General features: G+C 35.5%; 1 protein-coding gene across 9 annotated transcripts in view; it reads right to left on the bottom strand.

Moving 5' to 3' along the window:
* Positions 1-2826: 2826 nt before the first annotated feature.
* The window catches only part of TIA1 (TIA1 cytotoxic granule associated RNA binding protein), a 29123-nt gene continuing 9500 nt past the window's right edge, over positions 2827-22449 (bottom strand). Inside the window, exons 3-13 of one of the 9 annotated variants that reach the window (XM_079940229.1) lie at positions 20435-20533; positions 19661-19715; positions 19458-19490; positions 18224-18311; positions 14924-14999; positions 9430-9538; positions 8946-9041; positions 8752-8836; positions 8164-8287; positions 6449-6591; positions 2827-5515 (exon numbers count right to left, since the gene is read on the bottom strand). In XM_079940229.1, coding sequence (XP_079796355.1) covers positions 5389-5515; positions 6449-6591; positions 8164-8287; positions 8752-8836; positions 8946-9041; positions 9430-9538; positions 14924-14999; positions 18224-18311; positions 19458-19490; positions 19661-19715; positions 20435-20533 — 1035 coding nt within the window. In that variant the 3' untranslated portion in view covers positions 2827-5388. The other 8 variants (XM_079940228.1, XM_079940231.1, XM_079940230.1 and 5 more) reach the window with 8 other exon arrangements.

The raw sequence follows: 22449 nt of genomic DNA, 5'->3' as shown, positions 1-22449 counted from the left end.
GAGGGAAGGTGTGTGAAGTGCCTAAGGGGTCCAGAGGTGATGTCTTTCAGAAAGCAAGTTAGGGGATCTCATTGAAGGCATGAGTTAGGTCCCTTAATGTAGCAGATGAAGGAACCAAGGGAGCTCAGAGCTGGCAGAGAACTTCTGAACAAGATCACATCCCAGAGAAGACCCATGGCTACACTTTTAAGGAGACAATTCATTGTAGCCACAGAGGGAGGTGAGAAACCTCGACAAGGTCTTTCCCCTTCATCCTCCTGCTGGTACTTGGTCTAGGAAAAACCAACTGTTTCAAATATGAACAAATAGGAATAAGCACAGCATTTGTATCAAGATACTGTAATTAAAAATAAGACGGCAAAACTTACCTAGAGTTTCCCTGGAGAAGACTCACAGGAAAAATGTTCCCACAAAGCAGTTGAAAATAATATAGACATTCCAATATGAATTTTAAAAATCTAATGAAGTGAATGCAGCTAAGAAAAACAAGAATTCAGGGAAGAGACATCCCTGAAGTCAAACAAAAATTGGTGGAATTTAGAAAACAGAAAAAAAAAATTTTTTCAGAAATGAAGATTACATTAAAAGGAACACAAGTGAGTCTGGATACCATAGGAAGCATATTAAGGAACGGAGATTAGAAATGAAAAACGCCAACAAAAAGGTAAAAATAATTAAGAACGAATGATAGAAATCATGTCAGGCAGAGGAAATCCAACACACAATTGGAATTGCCAAAGAAAACCAAAGCAGTGGAATAGTATTGATACAAATATTTGTGAATATAATTCAGGAAAACATGAAATATTATCTTGATGCATGTACTTGGCTCAGGGAATGTTTCCTTTCTTATAGAATGCTTTCCCTGACAACTGTCTCTTTCCATTTGCTTTTCTTCCAGTATTTAGTCTTTTCACATGCTCCATAGTTCCATAAAACATCTCACAATACACAGGCTGGCATCTCAGATAACCTTAAGTCTAGCCCTCTGACCATCAGTCTGGATTGGCTGCCAGGTCGCTTCACAGCTGCAATCCTGGGACTTCCCGTTATCTCACTCGTGTTTGATCCTGTTTCTAGACGCTACATCATATTTTTTCTTTGATTTACTCTTATTTTGATGGAGTTTATCCAGTAACTGAGAATCAGTGACAGGAAGAAAATCTTTTGAGAACTTGCATGTCTAAAAATGTCTTTATTCTATTGTCACCCAAGACATAATTCATTCAAACTTTTGAAGACAGCACCCCATTGATCACTAGGTTCCAATGTTGCCGTTGAGTATTTTCCTTGATCCTTTTTTTACCTGGTAAATTTCTGAATATTCTATTTATAGGTCTGGCATCCTAAAATTTCATAGTGGTATGGCTTCATATGGGTCTTTTATATTTATTGTGCAAATTCAACATTAGCTTTTTTTTAATCTTGAAACTCAAAATTTCATCAGGGAAATTTTCCTTTATTTAATAAATTCTACTCAATCCTCTATTTTCTTCCTGGAACTCCTATTGATTTAATATTAAACCTCCTGAATTGATCCATATTTATTTTTTTCCCTACACTTTTGATTTGTTATAGAACATCTCTTTTAATATTCTCACTGAATTTATTCATATTTTAATTTCTTGTTGTGACATTTTATTAGTATCCTGTTCTAATTTCTTGAGTACAGTATCTTATTTGAGGATATGATAGTTGTTGAAGTTTTCTGATTCTTGAGAGTTGCTTTTATTTAGCTCTACCTTTTACAATCAAGGTTTTTCTCAATTTCTGGTGATCTTTGGCTGTCTTTATTTAGAAGTGAAGCACTAAAAACCTGTTTGGAAGGTTTGTGTACGTGGGCAGGGCTTACTGATTGGTACGCTCCACTGTAAGGGGACTCTTGGCCAGTTGCTTTTTGGCGGGGACCCTCAAATGTCAGCATCTGTCTTTTCACTCAAGAGTTGCTTATTTTTCCACAGTAGGAGCCACCAAATCTTGCCTGGTGTGTTTAAGTGTGGCTGTTGGTTTTCTAGAGCTGAACACAAATAAGGAGCTAGGGATCTCATTTATCTAGTATATAAAACTGCTTAATAACTATTTTCTGCACAGCGTCTCACCCGAGCTTATTAACCCTGAGTAAGAAATCTACTTTTCCCTTTTTTAGGTGAATTACTATCAGAATAACTTAGCCTTCAACTTTAGAGACCACAGTGTAAAGTCCTATTCAACTCAGAAACATTCAAATACATTTTATCAAGGCTCTTAAATTAAAATTTGTTGTTTTGGAGGTATGCCCTTCAAGTTCTAAATAGTCAAATGCAGTGACTGGAAAAAACGTAACAACCCCCTACAAAAAGATTTGTTTTTAGAAATCATCACTCTTTCATTGAAAGGGTTTGTTCTTTATTTCCTACAAACACATTTTATTTTTCCAATTCAACTGTAACCTCAAGAGCACCCTGTAGCTCTTGGTAAACTTAACTCTCTTTGTGTATGCAAACTAGTCCTTATCAACTGCCTTCTCAAAAGTAATAGAACTCTAACACATACAAAAGGAAGCTGAGTAAGCACAGGAACAAAACAGGAGAAGAATAAAACTAGAATGTGAATCTCATTTTCAACTGGGAGAGAATATTAACAAGGAAAATGAGATCCTGATTTCATAGTGAGTTAAATCTACAGCAATTCTTTGTGGTATCAAACTAACCCGATGCAAACCATGGTTTCTGAAATAAGATTAAAAAGAAATCTAGCAAATACCAGAGTGAATATAACAATATGACTAGACCAAAAAGAAAAAAAAATCTCTCACACACAATAATCACTGCAAGAAGATCCCAAAGGTTATAGAAAACATAAAGGAACTTTAATATCCAAACAGTCAGGGCAAAGAATACTGGATTAATGACCCATTAAGTGTGAACCACTTTAGGTTCTTTACAGTACCAGATGTATTTTAAAGTAAAATCTGAATGCATATTGCAGAGAATGAATCCATTTAAAAAACTTTAATTTCCTTACCTGATACTAATACCAGTATGATTTTTAGACTGTAAATTTTTAAAATGATTTAACACTGAGAGTAAGATTTAAAGCAAAGTTAGCAATGTTCCTGAATTGCAAATTTGTTCAGTAGTAATAAGCCTTTGAGTAATGCTACTTTCTTCTCAAAAAGTAGTCAATGTACATTTTAGAATTGTGCAATAAGAAAATATTGGCTAATAAAAAGTGTTATTTCTTGAGATAGTCAAGATGAAAGAAGAACTATACTTTTGCTTGGATTATTTATGCCCAAATAATTTACCCTGCAATCCACAGATGTATAGGACATAAAATACTTTTGAATAAGAGAAAAGTGAGGGTCCTAAAATAGGAACACAAACCAGAAGAATCTAAAAACAGCATCCTGTTACTTTTTTTTGAGTATTTAAGCTGCTTTTGGTTGCATGCCCTGATCTGTAGAAGGTTAATTAACAAGGAAATAAAATTTCCAAGTGTTTAAAAAATTTACTCATCTTCCATAAAGCAACTTTTAATGTATCAACACTTAGAAAATACACAGTGACTTGATGAAACATCAGTACAACTGCATAGAATTGAGCTCCAGAGAATTATACATTTATGAGCTGTCTTTCCTGGGCTCTGGTTTACAGGAGTATTGGCTTAGAGACCAGCTTAGAGTCATCTGCTCCTACCTGGAGGATACAGGCCAGGAAACTCTTAGGATTCCATGGGCCTTTTCTGTTCCTAAATAAAACACCAGGAGCTCTCTGGTCTTAAAAACAACCAAGCATCCAAATATGTATACTGGGGACCCTTCCCCTTTGTGAGTCAAAGAAGAGGAGAGTTTGTGACTTTCGCTGAAAACAAAACAAAACAAAATCTCCCACAATTCTTCTAAGAGACTGAAATATACTAGAAATTTCAAAACTAGAACAATGCCATCAAAGATTAAACCTCTTAATGCTCGGAGCCACCCCAAAATAATAAAATTGGGAACTCCAGGAAAACAGGTACCAAAAGAATCAAAGTAATGATTGCACTGAGGATTCTCCTCTTTGAAGGCTGGTTAAGGAGGTAGGATTTCACGGGTTTTTGTTTGTTTATCTTTTGGCCTCTGAACATTTAAAAAATGCTTTGCCCGGCTGGTCATTCAGGCTAATTTTGGAGTTCACAAGAAACCCCAAGCCTGACATAAGGATATTCTACAGTTTCACAGCTATCATTTGTACATATTAAAATCAAGTTGATTTACTCTTTTTGAGTAAATATAACTAGGATATGGCAAATTAATATATTTCTTTACATACAACTTTGTGTCTCAAAGTTCTTGAAAAACAAGAGCAGATGACTTTGTATTCAAAGACTACCAAAGTGTGTATTTGATATTCACATGCAAACAAAACCTTATAAATCTCCTGTCAACTCTGCATGATGCCTTTAAGGAGGAAATGACATACAAAGTTTGCTAACTGTGCAAAATATTAAATTGCTAAAACATTTTACATAATGAAATGATACATGTAAATGTAGAAGTTGACACATGAAATTAACATGGGTCCATAAGAACTTATCACATTTCAGAGATTTTCTTTAGTAACAAGTTTTTGTTTTTATATTTCCTGGTACACAGCAAAGTTTATCACAGAAGATAAAAACCCTTTTAAACAAATTCAACAGGGAATTCTTGAGGCACCTTCTCATATAAAACACAAGATGAATGCAATTATCAATCCATCTGAGAAAAGTTTTCAATCTAAAGATCATTTTTTCCATTTAAGTATATTTCATAGAACTTTAATAAGGCAAGACAAATTTGTGAAAAAAATGTAGATACAAAAATGATGTAAACTAATAACTTATATTAAAAAACCCCAAAGGGAAAACAGTGGAGACGGGACAGCTCAAACAATGCCTATTTCAAAAAAACCTAAAATAGAATTGTGCATAAGCTGAAGATTACAAAGAACTTCTAGACTCTGCACAGTTTTGGTTTTCCTTTTTTCTTTTTTTTTTTACATCTTTATATTACATGTTTTAAATCATATCAGGAATGCAAACTAGAACTGCACACTACTTCAGTGGAAAAAAGTTCAACATTGTGCAATTTTCTGCCTCAATTTTAAAAAAGTGGCAGCAATCCCTGCATTTGTATTTGAAACAAGGATTTGAGAAACTTTATCAAAAAAGGTAATGAAGGCAAAAATTGGCAGACATCCAGCATATTGTTTCTTTTTAAAACAATGCGGATGGTAAGTAATTTCATGATTAAAAAATGAATCTTTTAAATAAATACATTGTATCTGACATTTGCACTGACTGATTTGATAAATCTTTAAGTAAACAACGGCTTTACTACACTCCCTGTAGCCTTAAGCCACTGGCTTTAGATTCTGGAGTCCTTTTTCACTGGGTTTCATACCCTGCGACTCGATACCCTGCAGGCTGATTAGGCATCATGCTGCCATTCTGTCCTGGAGGCGGCTGCACTCCATAATTTGGTCCCATCCACGGTGCAGAAGACTGTGTCTGACTGGTGCAGAACGTGAAAGAAGCAGAGGGGAGGGGAAATCCACTGGTTAAAATAGAATGTAATGCCAAGAATAAATAATGCCAAGAATAAATAACACATACGTGGGAAATATCCTTTTTCTTAAGCCCAAATACAAGAATAACTGTTATGCCAGAGAAAGCAAAGGCAAAAGCTTTTTTCTTTTAAAAACAAGCATCCTTGTAGCTTTAATTTGTACAGTTTAATTCTGTTAGTTTAATTATAGCTAAGAAGATATCCTTTATCTATAAACATTTATTCCCTTGAACTCAGAAAAACTCATCTCTAATCTCAGAAAACTGTCCATCTGGAGTTTGACATATGTTGAACAAGCCACTACCTGAAGGAAACGTGATCATTTGGCATGATACGGACTTGTATTTATATTACTCAAAGAAGAAATTAAGGTAATTATTAGTATATGTAAACTCATAAATTTTCTCAACATTACAAGATTCTTTTTAATAAAAATGGCAAAGCGTTTTAATTTCCAGTTTGTTTTTCAGAAATTTAAGTAAAATTGTAATTCAGGATGTATAAAGAAGCTTTCATATAACAATGTATGAATAAACCCTCCTGCACAAAAAAAAAGCATAATGAATAAAGCAATTAGGATCAAAATAACTGTATCCAATAAGCCTAGCAACTATTAAGTTATTTCCTTACTTAAATATTTGTTGATTCATTGCCAAGCATTACCAAAATTCTCATAACGCTGGTTATAAATCAAGACAACACATTTCTAGGCAAAATTTTAGATATACACTTAAAACTATAAAGTAAAAACCTCTCTAAGTCTTTCAAAGGCGATGCTTTAGAAAGAAGGCACATTATCTACTAATTACTTAAAATCTCTTCCCAAGTTCTTGACATTTTCAAAGGCTAATAATAAAGGAAAAGAACAAGTATGCTTACTTAAATCCCTGCTGGTTCCATGGCTGGCCATACATTCCATATGCAGGTACTTGCCAACCATTAGGCATATATTGGCCAATTTGTTGTGCATTCCCATACCACTGGCCCCACTGGCCATAAGCTTGTGGATATCCAATTTGATTCTGCTATTAAGTAAAATTGTAACAGATAATTTAATATTATTTAAAGTTATAGGGGCATATACAGTCCTAATACACCACAAATACATAGCCATAACACATAGGGCCATAATTACAATTAAAACTAAAGGACAGGGCTTCCCTGGTGGCGCAGTGGTTGAGAATCCGCCTGCCAATGCAGGGGACACAGGCTCGATCCCTGGTCTGGGAAGATCCCACATGATGCAGAGCAACTAAGCCCCGGGCGCTACAACTACTGAGCCTGTGCTCTAGAGCCTGTGAGCCACAACTACTGAGCCCGTGTGCTGCAACTACTGAAGCCTGCGTGCCTAGAGCCCGTGCTCTGCAACAAGAGAAGCCACCGCAATGAGAAGCCCGTGCACCTCAACAGAGTAGCCCCCACTTGTGGCAACTAGAGAAACCCCGTGCACAGCAACAAAGACCCAACACAACCAAAAATAAATAAATAAAATAAATAAATTTATATATATATTAAAAAGAAAACACTAAAGGACAAAGAAAAGTTTATAAAGTCACGGCTAATAAAAAAAAAGTGAGGTTATACTGCTTTAACTCTACAATGATGCTCTAAATGGCATACTCTTTGTAAGGCTGCAGGTTAGGGTTAGGGTTATTAAACTCAGGATAATGTTTGGGTGTTTTGTAAATTATCCATATGACCGTTTCCTTTAGCTAGGGAAGATAGGGAAGATAAGGACTATTTATTCCTATATTCAGTTTACTTAAGAAAGTTATATAGTTTAGGATTTTCTTACTCCTATCTTGATGCTCCATTTCCTCATAGAAATGTTTGTGGGATCAAGTTTGAACCACTAGAACTGCCTGGAAAAACAAAGGCAGCAAAATCTGGAAGAAAATGCCAAGGTCCTAAATATATTCATAGCTTTTGTTTCAACTGAATCAAACATGCTTGTGAGGACTTCCCTGGTTGCGCAGTGGTTAAGAATCTGCCTGCCAATGCCGGGGACACGAGTTCAAGCTCTGGTCCGGGAAGATCCCACATGCCGCGGATCAACTAAGCCCATGTGCCACAACTACCGAAGCCCCCGCGCCTAGAGCCCATGCTCTGCAACAAGAGAAGCCACTGCAGTGAGAAGCCCGTGCATGCAACGAAGAGTAGCCCCCGCTCGCCGCAACTAGAGAAAGCCCACGCGCAGCAACAAGGACCCAATGCAAACAAAAATGGATGGATGGATGGATGGATGGATGGATAGATAGATAAATAAATAAATAAATAAATAATTTAAAAAAAACATGCTTGTGAGTCCTCCAAATAGTATGTGAATAAATCTACTAAGTATTAGAAAAAATTTAATACCCTGTTAAGTTTGTTGCAGCATTTTAAAATCCACTGTGTGAGCATGAGTCAATCGAGGTGGTCACATTCATCATGTCACCCCTGCATCCATGAACCACTACTCTGGAACTATAATACATGAAGAGCCCTTATATGCTATCATTTTAGCTAGAAGCATTAATGACGATTATCAACAATTTCATTTAAAAATACCTATTAGCCCAGCAATTACTCTGCAAAGTCAAGAACCTTCTCACCTGTTGCACGGGATTTATCATATCAAGAGTTTCTTTGCCCCAGTAGCATTTCACAACATGGCCTTCAATGGTAGTTCCATTAACAGAAACAATTGCATGTGCTGCACTTTCATGGGAATTGAACCTATTGAAAATAATATTAAGAATTACCAATATAAATTGTTTAGTATACATATAGCTGATTCACTTTGTTATACAGCAGAAACTAACACAACATTGTAAAGCAATTATACTCCAATAAAGATGTTAAAAATAAATAGTTTAAAGTGCTTATGAATAAAACCTATTTTTAAAAATCAAACTAAGCCTGAAATATAACAGGAAGTTAATATAAAAGAATCAATAAAATGGCATATTTTCATTTTTTTTTCCCCCTCAAAGATCTTATAGTTCTGGGGAAATTTCTTTTAACAGAATGTTTTATTTGCCTTGTGTTGGAAGGAGGGAGCTATTAAAAAAGTGGCAAATATGATAAACACTAGAGAAATTTTTATTTCTTTATAACCAAAGTAAATTTTAAAGAAAACCACTAAGTTAAATGTTCAAAAATGATCTGGGGGGAAACATTTTTTTAAAAGCCACCCCTACCGAACAAAAGAATATCCTTTATCTGGAAAGACTCGAATTTCCATTATTTGTCCAAATGGCGAAAAAGTCTGACGCATTAGTTGTTCTGTTAGACAAAAAAAAAAACAAAAAAACCCGCATTAAAATCCTACAAATACCAAATCTTTTAGTTTAAAAATTAATCTCAAGATGCCACATAGGTAAAGCCCCCATACCTGTTAGCCCAGAAGTGACACCTCCACAATACACAGTACAGTTGCTTGGACTAGACTGATTTACGACCTCATCATATGATAACTGTTTGGTGTTTGCTGGAGAGGAAAAAATTTAATATTTTTAATTCATTAAATAAAATGTTCAGAAAGAGTAAAGCAACATTAACTACACTACTGTAATGGTAATATTTACCTTGATCAAAATGCTTATTTAATACATATTACATTTGACTGAGGATTAAACCTCCCCCAAGAATGTCTAAAAATTACTCAATATTCTCTATTTAACAGGAGACTTGACATTAGAGATATAATTTATTATTTATAATTACAAAAATGAAAACTAAGTACATTTTTGAACAGTAGTCTTGATTTGCTTCTCATCTATTTCTGCAATAAGTCTCCGGGAACAGCTCTAACATTTAAAATCTAGTGTATTTTCCTCCAAAATTCCACATTTCCTTTTCTTCTCCAATTCACCTACACTCATATGTACTCTTTGGAGCTGGAGGCTTTCGGGTTGCCCAGTTAGTTCTGATTTGTCTTCCACCAAGCCACTGGCCACCCATCTGTTGAATGGCGTTTTCAGCATCCTGTTCCACACAACATTAGAAATGACAAAGAAGCCACTATTAGTTGATGTTAAACAATTGTTAGCAATAGAGAAAACTCATGGTTGCTTTTCACAAATGTTTTTTGAATGAAATGCTTTGTGAAATACACAATATATGACAGCTTTCCTAAAACACAATGGTGCTTTTAAACTGTCTTTCTTTTACTTGGGTATCAGACTTTGGGAATGTTAATCACCTGAAAGACTCGAGCCCAAAAGCCCTTATTGAGGTAGCCATTGTAAAGTGCATGGAACAACCCATACTATTATGGATGAAAATTGCACTTTATACAATCCAACATGCTTTTAATGACAGTGTTTGGTTTCTCATTCATCTTACAAGTAAATACTGAACAGCTGTCATGTCCTAGACAGCAGGTTAAGTGCTAGGGAAACGTTGGTCAATGAGGTAGACATGGTCTCTGCTGCCACAGAACTTACATTCTTTTGCGGGGGACAAATAAAGTAATTACAGATTGTGGTAAATGCCATGACAGAAACAAAAGGTTGAGAGAGAGAATATCCCATGCTGAGATACAGGCATGGGAATCTACTTTAGAGCAGCATGATTAGGGAAGGTCTCTGAAATGACATTTAAGCTGAAATAGAGAGGAAGAGGAGCTAGAAAAGTCCAAACACCAGGGTGTTCCTGATAGAGGGAAAAGCACTGCAAGGTGTGTTAAGGCAGGAAAGTGTTTGGTACGCATCTTAAAGAAGCATGTGAAAGATGACTAGTTTTAATGGAATCTAGTGTGCAAAAAAGGAAAAGTGCGAGAGGAAAAAACTGATTATTTTAAGAAAGATTATCATGATCGATTTATGTTTTAAGAAGGCCATTCTTATGTTTTAAGAAGGAGAACAGTTTGGGGAGATAGTAAAAGGAAAAAGACTCTTTATGAGACTAATGCAATATCCAAATTAAAAAAACAGTCGGTAACCAGGACTAATGCAGTAGCAGTGGATGTAATCTAAAGGAAGAGTCAAGAGAATTGGTGGGGAGGGATGTGCACAGTAAGCCAAAGGGCAGGAATCAAAGATAATTCCTAGGTTTTGCCTGGGCAGTAGGGAGGATAGTGCTAGCATTAATGGAAATGAGAAGACTGGGAGGGAGGAGGGCAACAAGTTTGAGGAAGAAACAAAGATGATTTAAGACACATTAAGTTTGAGATATCTGTAAGACATCTAAATGAAGACCATTTGTTAGTAAGTGTGAAGTAAACGGAGCTGGAGATGTAAGATTCAGAGTCATGAAGAAAGACTAGAGAGAAGAACGCATCCTGGGATAGAGTCCTGAAAAACAGCAAAATCTGAAATCTGGGTAAAGGAGAGATCAATAGCTAAGGTGACTAAGAAGGAATAGCCAGTGATGAAGGAAGAAACCCTCAAAAATCTACTGTCAGGGGCTTCCCTGGTGGCACAGTGGTTGAGAGTCCGCCTGCCGATGCAGGGGACACGGGTTCGTGCCCCGGTCCGGGAAGATCCCACATGCCATGGAGCGGCTGGCCCTGTGAGCCATGGCCGCTGAGCCTGCGCGTCCGGAGCCTGTGCTCCGCAACGGGAGAGGCCACAACAGTGAGAGGCCCGCGTACCGCAAAAAAAAACAAAAAAACAAACTACTGTCAGGGTCAAGCAAGCAGAAGTCAAGAGGTGAACTTGAAAAGGGTAGTGCTGGTATAGAGTAAGAACAAAAGCCAGCTTAAGAGCAGAGTGAAAGGGACTCCCCTGGCAGCGCAGTGGTTAAGAATCTGCCTGCCAATGCAGGGGACATGGGTTCGAGCCCTGGTCCGGGAAGATCCCACATGCCACGGAGCATCTAAGCCTGTATGCCACAACTACTGAGGCTGCGCTCTAGAGCCTGCACACCTAGAGCCTGCAAGCCACAACTACTGAGCCTGCGCACCTCCAGCCCATGCTCTGCAACAAGAGAAGCCACCGCAATGAAAAGCCCGTGCACCGCAACGAAGACCCAACGCAGCCAAAAATAAATAAATATACAAAAAAATAAACTTATTAAAAAAAAAGAGTACAGTGAAAAGTAGATGGGGTTCAGCTTTGGTTTGCATATGTCAAATGTCAGCTTAAACTAGCACAAAAGAACAGGCAAACTAAAAGCTGTTGAGACACATAAAAAGGAAATGCATATTCTTAAAAAAAAACAAATATTGCTTACCACACTAACAAGTCTGAGCTCCATACGATGTTTAATTACTGTTGTGGGTTGAACTGTGTCTCTTAAATTTATATGAAGTCCTATCTACCCTGCCCGTAACTGTGAATGTGACCTTATTTGGAAATAGGGTCTTTGCAGATGTATTAGTTCAGATGAGGTCAATACAAATTAGGGTGGGCCCTTTAAGAAGGGCCGTTGTAAGAAGAGGAGAAGCTAATGTGGACACACACAGAGGGAAGAAGGCCATGTGGAGACCAAGGCAGAGACTGGAGTGATGCAGCTATAAGCCAAGGATACCAAGACTGCCAGTCACCACCAGAAACTAAGAAGAGGGAAAGAAGGATTCTTCCACAGTCTTCTGATGGAACATGGCCATGATGACAACTTGATTTTGGACTTCTATCCTTCAGAACTTTGAAAGAATAAATTTTTGTTGTTTTAAGTCATTCAGCTACTTTGATACAGCAGCCCTAGAAAACAAATACAATTACTTGCTCACAGAAGAGGGAAAATTTTTTCTGTGGGGGGTATGCGTATTGTGAGTGGGAGACAAAGAAGTGGAAGAATGTGCAAACAACTCTTTTGAGAAGTTGGAGTCTGAATTATTAAGAGAAATAGGGATACAGATAAGGAAGGGATATGGGGTTAAGTTTATTAAGAGACATCAGAACATGTTTTTTTGGTTGATGGGAATGATTCAGTGAAGAGGGAAAGACTGATGACATAGGACAAAAGAACAAGCAGAGCACATATTATACAATTCCATTTATAAAAAATGTTTGGATCAGGGAAATCTATATAGACAGAAGGTAGATTTAATAGTTGCTCAAGGCTGAGGGGAGAGGGTGTAGAAGAAAAAAGCTAGTGACTGCTAATGAGTATGTAGTTTCTTTTCAGGGTCATGAAAGTATTCTAAAATTGTGGTGATAGCTGCATAACTGTGAATATTCTAAAAACCAATGAGGTATATACCTTAAATGAGTGGATTTTATGGTATGTGAATTATATCTCAATAAACCTTTAGTCGGGAAAAAAACCCAGAATAACCACGTGATCAAAGTCCTTAAAAAGGACGGAGTGGTGGGACCCCAATCATAAGTGATTTGGTCTTTTACAGGACCTTTCCTCCACTGTAATAGGAGGAAGAGGGAGAAGGTGAGTGCATTTAATGTAGGTTTGGTGGTTGAAAGCTCAGGGAATTCCTGTATGATAGCTTCTATTTTCTCAGCTGAAGCTCAGGGTGGTGATGGAGAAAAGTGAGGAATATCCGAGGAGAAATGAGGGGGCATGAAGTAGTTATCAAAGAACAGGAAATCATATTTACTAGAGAAACACAGGTTTGCAAAGACAGTAACATGTACTCATCTATCTAATGTGTGACCATTAAATTAGAAGCAAAACCATTGACTCAGTTTTTCTCTATCAATACTCAATTACTTCAGAGTAAGCAGAGAGGTTATGTTCAACCAGTACTGGAGTTTGCCTAGCACACACAACACAGGAAGAGGCAAGGAAGCCAGGGGTAATGTCAGTCGGTGCTGTGGCACTGAGAATGCCTGCCAATCACATATCCCAAATGTACAGAGAGTGAAATATAAATTTGGGAAGATCACATTAAATCACTCTAAGTTACACCTATCATATGATGATTGTCAGGATTACAATCCATCTCTGGCTAACTCCAGAGGCCACACACAGACATCGTTTGCTATCCGACTTTCATACTAAATATGCATTAAATAGTGACTTTCATATAGCAGGGGTATATATTCCATAATCTCAAATGGAAAAAATGAGCTCTTAGTCAACCCAAAGCCCTCAACCTATTTCCCCAAGTAGCACAAGACACTAATATCCTATTTATCAATCCTTTAAGGAACTCATACTAATTGTGGCTATCAATCCATTGTATGAGGTATTTTTCTACCTTTCCTAAATATTATGCTGTGATTAACAGTAAAGCTTTGAGAACCAGCTACATTCTCATAGTTTTTATTTCCTTATCTCATCTTATACTTGGTAGATGGGACACATACATGATGGAGCTCTTACCCCTTCACCTCTCAATATGCTTTACCATGTGCAACTTTTCTTCTAATATACGGATTTTTCCTGACCTCTTAGGCTAACCTACTCCTTAGAAGACATTTTCACTTCATGAGAGGAAGATGATAGCTATACATTTAAACAATGTGATTGCAAGATATGATGTTACTGTGCAAACAGCGGACATACCATTACAGTGCATTCTACCCTCTTTTGCCTTAACTTATAAGCCATGTAAACATTTTTAGGGCAGACTTTTTTATTTGAAAAGTAGATTTGGGGCAAAATGGTTGCAAGCTGGCTGCTATAGCAAGCATCTGGATAGTAAGAGTTCATAGGGAGGAATAACCAAACAGTTTCAATGTAAGCAGACAGGAACTAGAAAAAAACAAGACAATTTGACACTATTTGGCATAACTGCGAACGGGTGTATTTTTTTTTTTTATGGGTGTATTTTTAAAAGACTCAGAATGATGCTCATAAATTTGACCTGAAGTCATCAAGAAATGATATCTATTTCAAATACTCTATTTACTAAAGTAAGAAAATCCTTTCTAAAATAATTTTATATTATCAAAAATTTTAATGGCTCATTCTAAGGCACTCTTACACAGAAAGTACAATATTTTTGTAGTAATCGTTGGCAAACAACAGTCATAACATAGAGGCAATACAATAAAATCTAAGGTTAATGAAACCTTAGTGTATACTCCAGGATTAGTGCATTAAATTCTCCTACCATCCATCCCTATATTTTTAGAAATGTGATTATCTCTGCATTTAATTGTTTGGAACCTTGAGTTATCACACTAGCTATGTTTGAATTACCATGGGAATATGAAACAGGGACATAATGAATTAAATATATAAATGAGATAGTCAATATCTAACTTTGGCTGATGATTTAAACAACTCTACTTTCTATATTCTGAAAACATTTTATCAGTAGTTTGCATGCATCAGGCGCTAAATAAATGCTGACTAAATGACCAAACAGGAGAAAAAAGATATCCTCTAGTAAGGGTATTAATTATCAGTGAAATGAACAAATGGCAGATGAGGAAAATGATTAACAATCGAAACAAAATGAATATTTTTATCCTTTACTCTTAAAGCACCACACATGCACTTTTTATTTATTTAGCTCACCCATTTGTTGAAAAAGGAGACAAAGCCATATCCCTTAGACTTTCCTGTTGCCATGTCTTTTACCACTCGGGCATCTCTGAAATCAGAAACAATCGGAAGTTTAGGTTTGCAAACTCTCCTCTGGATATCAAGTGAGAATTTCATACACAACTCATTTTCATGTTTCATCTTCATTAAAATGAACCTTTAATGCAAATTCACCTTTTATTCTATAAAATTTATCATGTATTAGCAAATGAAGCTTAATTTTATAAACATGCAAATCAATAACTTCTTAAATATATATGTATACATTGTACAGAAACTGCCTCCCACTTTAAAAAGTTTTTAAATTTTTAAATATTAAGCATGGTAAAAGCAGCTATTCACATGAATTTTACTTAACTTATAGGGTTCACAGGTACACTAAATGAATGGCTTTCTTTAACCATGCAATTTATAATTTGCTATTTGACACTATATACTTACTACCTAATCATTAAAAAATTAAAATAGAAAACTGGAAACTAAAAGAATGGAAAAGTTGTATATTCCCTAAATTAATTAAATTTTTTCATTTTCTCAGATCAGTTCATACCCCCCTTCCGGACTATGGGTAAATTTTGAGAACTTGACTTTTCAGAAATGTTAAATCATTGAAGAAAAATACTAGACACACACTTTAGTTTTATACTAAACTATATTTAGTTTTATATAAGAGAAGATTTTACACTAAATTCTAAAATAGCAATCATATAAGATTGATTGGAAACTATAAGATATAAAAGCAAAATTTTAAAAAGTCAGAAAGTAAAAAAGCACGCCAACATTTATCCACTGTGAACCGTAGCTTGTAGTTAGCCAGGGCAATTCTGTCCATTCTTCAGAGATACTCTGCAAAATAACCAGAGCCCTATTATTTGAGATTGAGTAAAAAACCCAGCCATGATAGCTAAAACTCCATACCTCAAAAAATTGGACTCAAATTGTGCTTCACAGGCAATCTGCTTTTAAGTTAGCCAGGTATGTCACAATGCTTGTTCTCTCAGGACACATGAACAAAACAGGCACTTTTACAACAAAAACCCAAGTCAGAAAGCCATGCAATATAATTTTATATTAAAGTATACATAAGCATATTTTGATCAATTTAGGAGTGATTTATTAAGTGTTTAGGGTCAAAATGACAAAGAGGTGATGGTGAAAGGGGAAAACTAATGCAAGCCACTTCTCAATATGTAAAAATACTTATTAAAATTATCTGTATGGTACACATGCATTTAATTTGTAGCTGATTCATTTCTATAGCAAAATTTGTTAGACTACCCTAAATTCAAGGAACAGGAAAAGTTTAAGCTATGTAAATTAGGGAAAGAAAGTACTATATTTTATATACTAAATATTTTAATAGGCCAACATTTACTACACACCTTTTATAAATCAAGCACTGTTGTAGGATCTCTACGGGGAATACTTGACTATCATGAGAACCTTTCAATATATATATTTATCAACGTATCTCCTTTAATTGAAAAAAATCAGGAAATGATGCTACCAACTGAAAATGGTTCCTTCAAATTTAGAAACACTAACTCTCTGGGTAGCCTAAAGCTTAGACATTATCTCGACTGAAAATTATAAAACTTAAAGGCCTTACCAAGGAAAAATGATATATACATCAGTAATCATAGTTGACTCTAAGAAAATCTAGACTATAATTATGATACCAACATATTTAACAAAAAGAAATTATTGATCCTTGATTAAAAAGTAATGAAATTACTAAAATTTGAATGTCATTTAACTTAAACTCACCAATTGTTAAACAATCTTTATCTAATGCCAAACTAAAATTCCCATGCTTTCAGAAAAGCTACTGCAATCAAAATCGAAACATTTAATAAAATAGCGTTTAATCTGTTAAAATGTTAGAAAAGCCTTTTCTTTTTAAAGGTAAGTTTCAGGAAATGTTAGCCTTGAAATATATTTAATGCTTACTTATATCTGAAAGGATTCTCTAAGGAAGAAGCAGCAAAGATCTATATCAGAGTTCTTTAATCTTTTATGGCCCTGTGACTAATCTGAAAATAGGATAAAACTTACAAAGATACTCCACACCAAAATGAAAGCAAGCATAAAATTTTGCATACAGAGATTTACAGAAACTTTGAGAGGCCAAAGGTTAAGACCTTTCCAATCTAGATATTTGAAAGCCAGCTAGAAAGCCAGATAACCATAATCAAAGCCCTAAAACAGATTAAAAGGAACAGTCACGAAATTAGAACTTTATTTTCCTAAAGTCAGTTCTAAGAGACAAAGAAAAATGTCACCTAACAGAAGAGTCTACTTGTAAACCCTAATCGTGTGACTGCCTTTAAAGTTGGCCCCTTACTTATGGTCATTCCTTGGTCACTATGCATTTTCATCCTCCTACCAATGAACTAAAACTCTTCAAACGAAAACTTCCAAAATTCAACACCAATACCACCAGCTTTTACTGTCCAGTCTCCTTCTCATCTCTGCTGTTGGTCTGTTCATCAAACCAAACCAAAGCTAACATTTCCTTTTTCCTACTCTTCTAGCTGGAATAACAATAATAAAGCAACGAGAAACTCTAAAAATTTTGTTTTCTAAATTCAACGATTACTTCTAAGAAAGTGCAATCATCAACTTATTATTCTTACTCTATTACAGGCATGCTTTTCAAAATATAAAGTTCTTTTATGATGAATACTCCTTGAGTGACCTTTTTATAAAAGGCCTAAACTATACAATTAATAACAAATGCAAGCAAGACAGTGCTTCACAAAACACTAAAAGGCATTATTATTATTGTTAATAGCAACAACAAAAGGATAGATACCTGGGAATTAACATTTAATAACTGCGTTTTGGGTTGAATTGTTAAGGTTTCTTTTTGTTAAAATATATTAACAGAAAATGCATGGTATCATAGAAGTGCCAAAGGGTCTAAATTCCTTAGTCATAGCACAAGTTCACTAAAGATTATGACCAAGCTAGCAAGACACTCATATAAGAAACAATATGCACAACAGCACATTTGTCTCTTAAAAGCTAACGCTAATTGAAAAAGAGTTCTAAGATAATTGAAGACCAAAGATTTATTTATCAATGGGAAAATAATCTTTGGCTGTTAACTGCTTGAATAGTCTCTAAACAATACACTTATTCAAGTGAATATTAATACATCACATTCAAGTGTTAAAATTAATGTCCAAAATTCACAATAGATTTTCAAATTACTTCTATGTAAGATTGTTTCTAATATAAAGCATTTTAAATTTATCTTCTGTTACTTACGATATTCTTCCAAATGGTGCAAAAGCAGCTTTTATATCTTCAGTTGTAATTTCTGGACTGAGATCACCAACAAAGACATGGAAATGATCTTATAAGGGGAAGGAAGGGGAAGTGAAAAGAAAAATATAATTTTAGAATTTAAAAAAATGCTAAAATCTATTCAGTAAAGTATTCTTAAAATAATTTATGGATTATAGTAAAGTATAACACTATCCTATACCTAGACAAATCCTATCAGTTTTAAACATAATGAATCAAGGTGACAATACAGGAAAGATTCTCCTAGGGACTATGATATATCTAATGGGAAACTGACAGTTATATTTCTACTTATAGCCAATTATTATACTGGTCTAAGAAAATAAACTAATAATAATAAGTTTTGCAAAAAAAAAATATATATATATATTTATGACTTCATTACCATTCTAATAGTACTTATTTACATTTATTCAGTTTACCTATGTGATATACTTGGTTTAACCATATTTTGTGAAGAACAATCAAAGAAATACCTTGCATTGCAACAGTTTGATGTTAAAGTATTTGACAGTTTTCTCAAAAGCCAACAGTTTTGGTTGCCCAGACATTACACCATTCAGTTTATGTGAATCCATGTGCAAGTGAACTAAGACTGAAGGCAACAGAATGAAAACAGTAATCCCTTCACTTTATATCAGAGCCATTAAAAAAGCACTGGAGAGAAAAAACGTTCCCATATGTGAAGTTTTCTTAAAAAGACAATGCTCAAAAAAAAAGAAACACTTTAAAAATACAAAACAGTTGGATCAACACTTTAAATGGACATATATATCAATTCTGACAAAGTATATTTGGAAAGAAAAGTTACCCCTATTTGGCAGGCCTTAAGCAACATATTGGGTTGCCATTTGGGAAACACAGTTTCAGGAGCAACTCAAGCAATCAGAAGATCTGGTATGAAGCACAGATCATGACCTCAAGGAAAAAGGGTATCTTGCCCTTCAGTGGTGAAAGTATTTCTAAGGCATCAGCTGCTATCAATGGGGATCAGAGAACTTAAAATACCACCAAAGTAGTGGACAAACCACAATTGGTCAACAGTGGGAAAAAGGGGGAAAAATATTGCCAGAGAGACAAATAGAAATACGACCCCTCCCTCCCCGCTCCCCCCAATATCAAACAAAAAAACTTCAGGTGGTTAGTGAATACCCTTTCAAGAGATTTCATTTTATGTTTAAGAAGATACAATTACCTTGTGAACGCTGTGTGCTGACAACGGTACTACCTGATGACAAAGATTAGATTTGTTCTTAAATTTATTAACACAAACACATTCAATCATATCTTAGGATAACGATCAAAACATTACTGCAAATGTATGATGTTTATATGCTTTACAATAAAACTACTATGTACAATAAACACAAAAGTTCAAAGAGTATAAAATATACTTACTGCTTGTATCTTTCTTTTGACTGCTGGGGGTTGTTGCCCAATTCACTTTGACTTCCTAAAAAAATTTTTCTACATTTATACTCCATAAAAATAAAGGTAATAATCAGATATTACAAGATTTGCATCTATGAACACATACGTATATGTTTGAGATGAAGCATTCAAACTTTCTGGTCAAAATTTCAATACTCTTTTTTTTTCAGTACGCGGGCTTCTCACTGTTGTGGCCTTTCCCATTGCGGAGCACAGGCTCTGGACGCGCAGGCTCAGCAGCCATGGCTCACGGGTCCAGCCGCTCCGCAGCATGTGGGATCTTCCCGGACTGGGGCACGAACCCGTGTCCCCTGCATCGGCAGGTGGACTCTCTACCACTGTGCCACCAGGGAAGCCCTCAATACTTATTTTTTAACGTACACTTACGCAAATAATGTTAACAAATCCTAACCATACATACTTCTTTGTTAACATTCAACTAACCTTTCTAAAGTACCAATAAATTTTTTTTCTTTTATTCTTCCCCATTAGTATCCAATGTTCCTAGATCTTTCATCAAAGCTTGAATAATTCAACAAATATCTTAGTATTTACCATGTGCAAGGCACCATGAAGAACACTAACATAAACATACCCTCTAATTTGCTTTATCCCAGCTTCTTAATATTAAATGTGATCATTTTCTGTAAAGCGAATATAATGCTTCTAAAAAGGAAACAAAACCGTATACAACTTAGAATTCTCCAGTGCAAGTCACCTTCTTTAATTATGACAGCTTACCTTACCCATTATCTTCCGCCCATTCATAGCAGCTAGTGCTGCAGCTGCATGACGATGCTCATAAAACTCCACAAAACAATATGGATCATTTCCAGCTGTCTGTTGAAGAAGAAACACAAAAGCCAATTTTAAGTTTTATACATCTCAGTATCAGGCCATGGAGAACGAAGGGTCTTTTCTGCAAGTAAATGTTTCGATAAGGCAGTAAACACTAAAAAATGAACTATTTTTATAGAAAGCTATCTTCTTCAACAGCTTATACTATACTACTATATATAATTTAATCTTTTATTAATGACTAAGTGTTCTAATTAACTTTCTTAAACCTGTTACTAAAATGTAAGTAAACAGGCTCTGAAAACTGAAGAGGTTCTCTGGTAAGCAAAGTTTTAGAATATGTTTTAGAATGTGGACTTTCTGACATCAAAATTTTTGCCTGCTTAGAAATCTTTTAAAAATAAAAATTCTTGGGAATTCCCTGGCAGTCCAATGGTTAGGACTCCACGCTTCCACTGCAGGGGACACAGGTTCAATCCCTGGTCAGGGAACTAAGATCCCACAAGCCGTGATGCGGCCAAAAAAGAAAAAAAAAACCTCTCTCCTCTTTTCTACTGGTGTTCCAAGTAGTTGAGGTCTGATGACAGGTGAAGCCTGGATGTTTTCTTTTAAATTAAAGAAGCAGAAAAAACACCCAATATTTTACACCTATCAGTACAAAATACCAAATGACTTTTTAATTCTTTCCATAATCTCCTAAGCAGAACTATTAAAATAAGAAACTAATTCAAAAGACTAGAATGATAACAGAAGAAATAAATATGCCATTTTGTTTCAAGCACAATTAACAGTTAAAAAAAGTCACTGGCAATGATTTTAAAGAATTTTAGAGCAAGGAGGCAACCACAAAATTGATGACATTGAAACTATCTATTATTTTACTTTAAAAACATTAGAGAATATAAAAATGTTTTTAAAAATGTATAATCAAACTAATGTTATATTTAATGGGAATTCTATTACCAAGATCAATGTTGACAGGCATCAGAATGTGGTTAGAAAAGTGGCTTACACCTAAGAGTAAGACAATCAAATAAATAAGAATGTTCATTTTACTTAATTTGTACCCAGAAAAAAAACAACAACTACTTTTTAGATTAAAAAAAAATTCTAAGCATATACATTATCAGCCTTTATACTCTAGGGAGTATAAAATTCCTAAATATGAACATCAGTGCATCAGTGTGAAAAGACTAGGATTTAGACTTTAATAATAATAAAATAATGATAAGGAGGAGGAGAAGGAATAGTTAATCTAAGCCTTTGAGTGACGAAAATCCAAAATTTATACAAAGTGGCAGAGGTAACCTAGCTAGCCTTTTCTGTAGGTCCAGCAGTCATTAACATTTTGCCTAGTGACCTTTAACAGGCAAATATCTAGAAAGACCCAGACACAGAGAGAATAGCAGCCTACAGACCTATGGAGAGAACAGATCAATCTGGGTTTACATCCTTGCTTTGCCCCATTTCTGTGTATATTAAATAGGAAGAGCTTCTCTGGTGGCAGAGTGGTTAAGAATCTGCCTGCCAATGCAGGGGACACGGGTTCAAGCCCTGGTCCGGGAAGATCCCACATGCCACGGAGTAACTAAGTCCCTGCGCCACAACTACTGAGCCTGCGCTCTAGAGCCCGTGAGCCACAACTACTGAAGCCCGTGTGCCTAGAGCCCATGCTCCGCAAGAAGAGAAGCCACCGCAATGAGAAGCCCGCGCACTGCAACGAAGAGTAGCCCCCACTTGCCTTGACTAGAGAAAGCCACGCACAGCAACAAAGAACCAAAGCAGCCAAAAGTAAATAAATAAAATAATAAAAAAAAGGAATAACAGCTGCTTTGTAATGTTTCTATTGAGCATGTGATAAGGCATCAGCATTAAAATAACAGGCAGTAGGCATTCCATAAATACTATCACTAAGATAAGGAAGGAGCCCCAGATGAAAGATTGGTTTTAAATTCTCC

The sequence above is a fragment of the Stenella coeruleoalba genome (genome assembly GCF_951394435.1).
Source record: "Stenella coeruleoalba genome assembly, chromosome: 13".
NCBI classification, from domain to species: domain Eukaryota; kingdom Metazoa; phylum Chordata; class Mammalia; order Artiodactyla; family Delphinidae; genus Stenella; species Stenella coeruleoalba.
The sequence above is the reverse complement of the archived record's forward strand: the minus strand, read 5'-3'. Positions and strand labels throughout refer to the sequence as shown.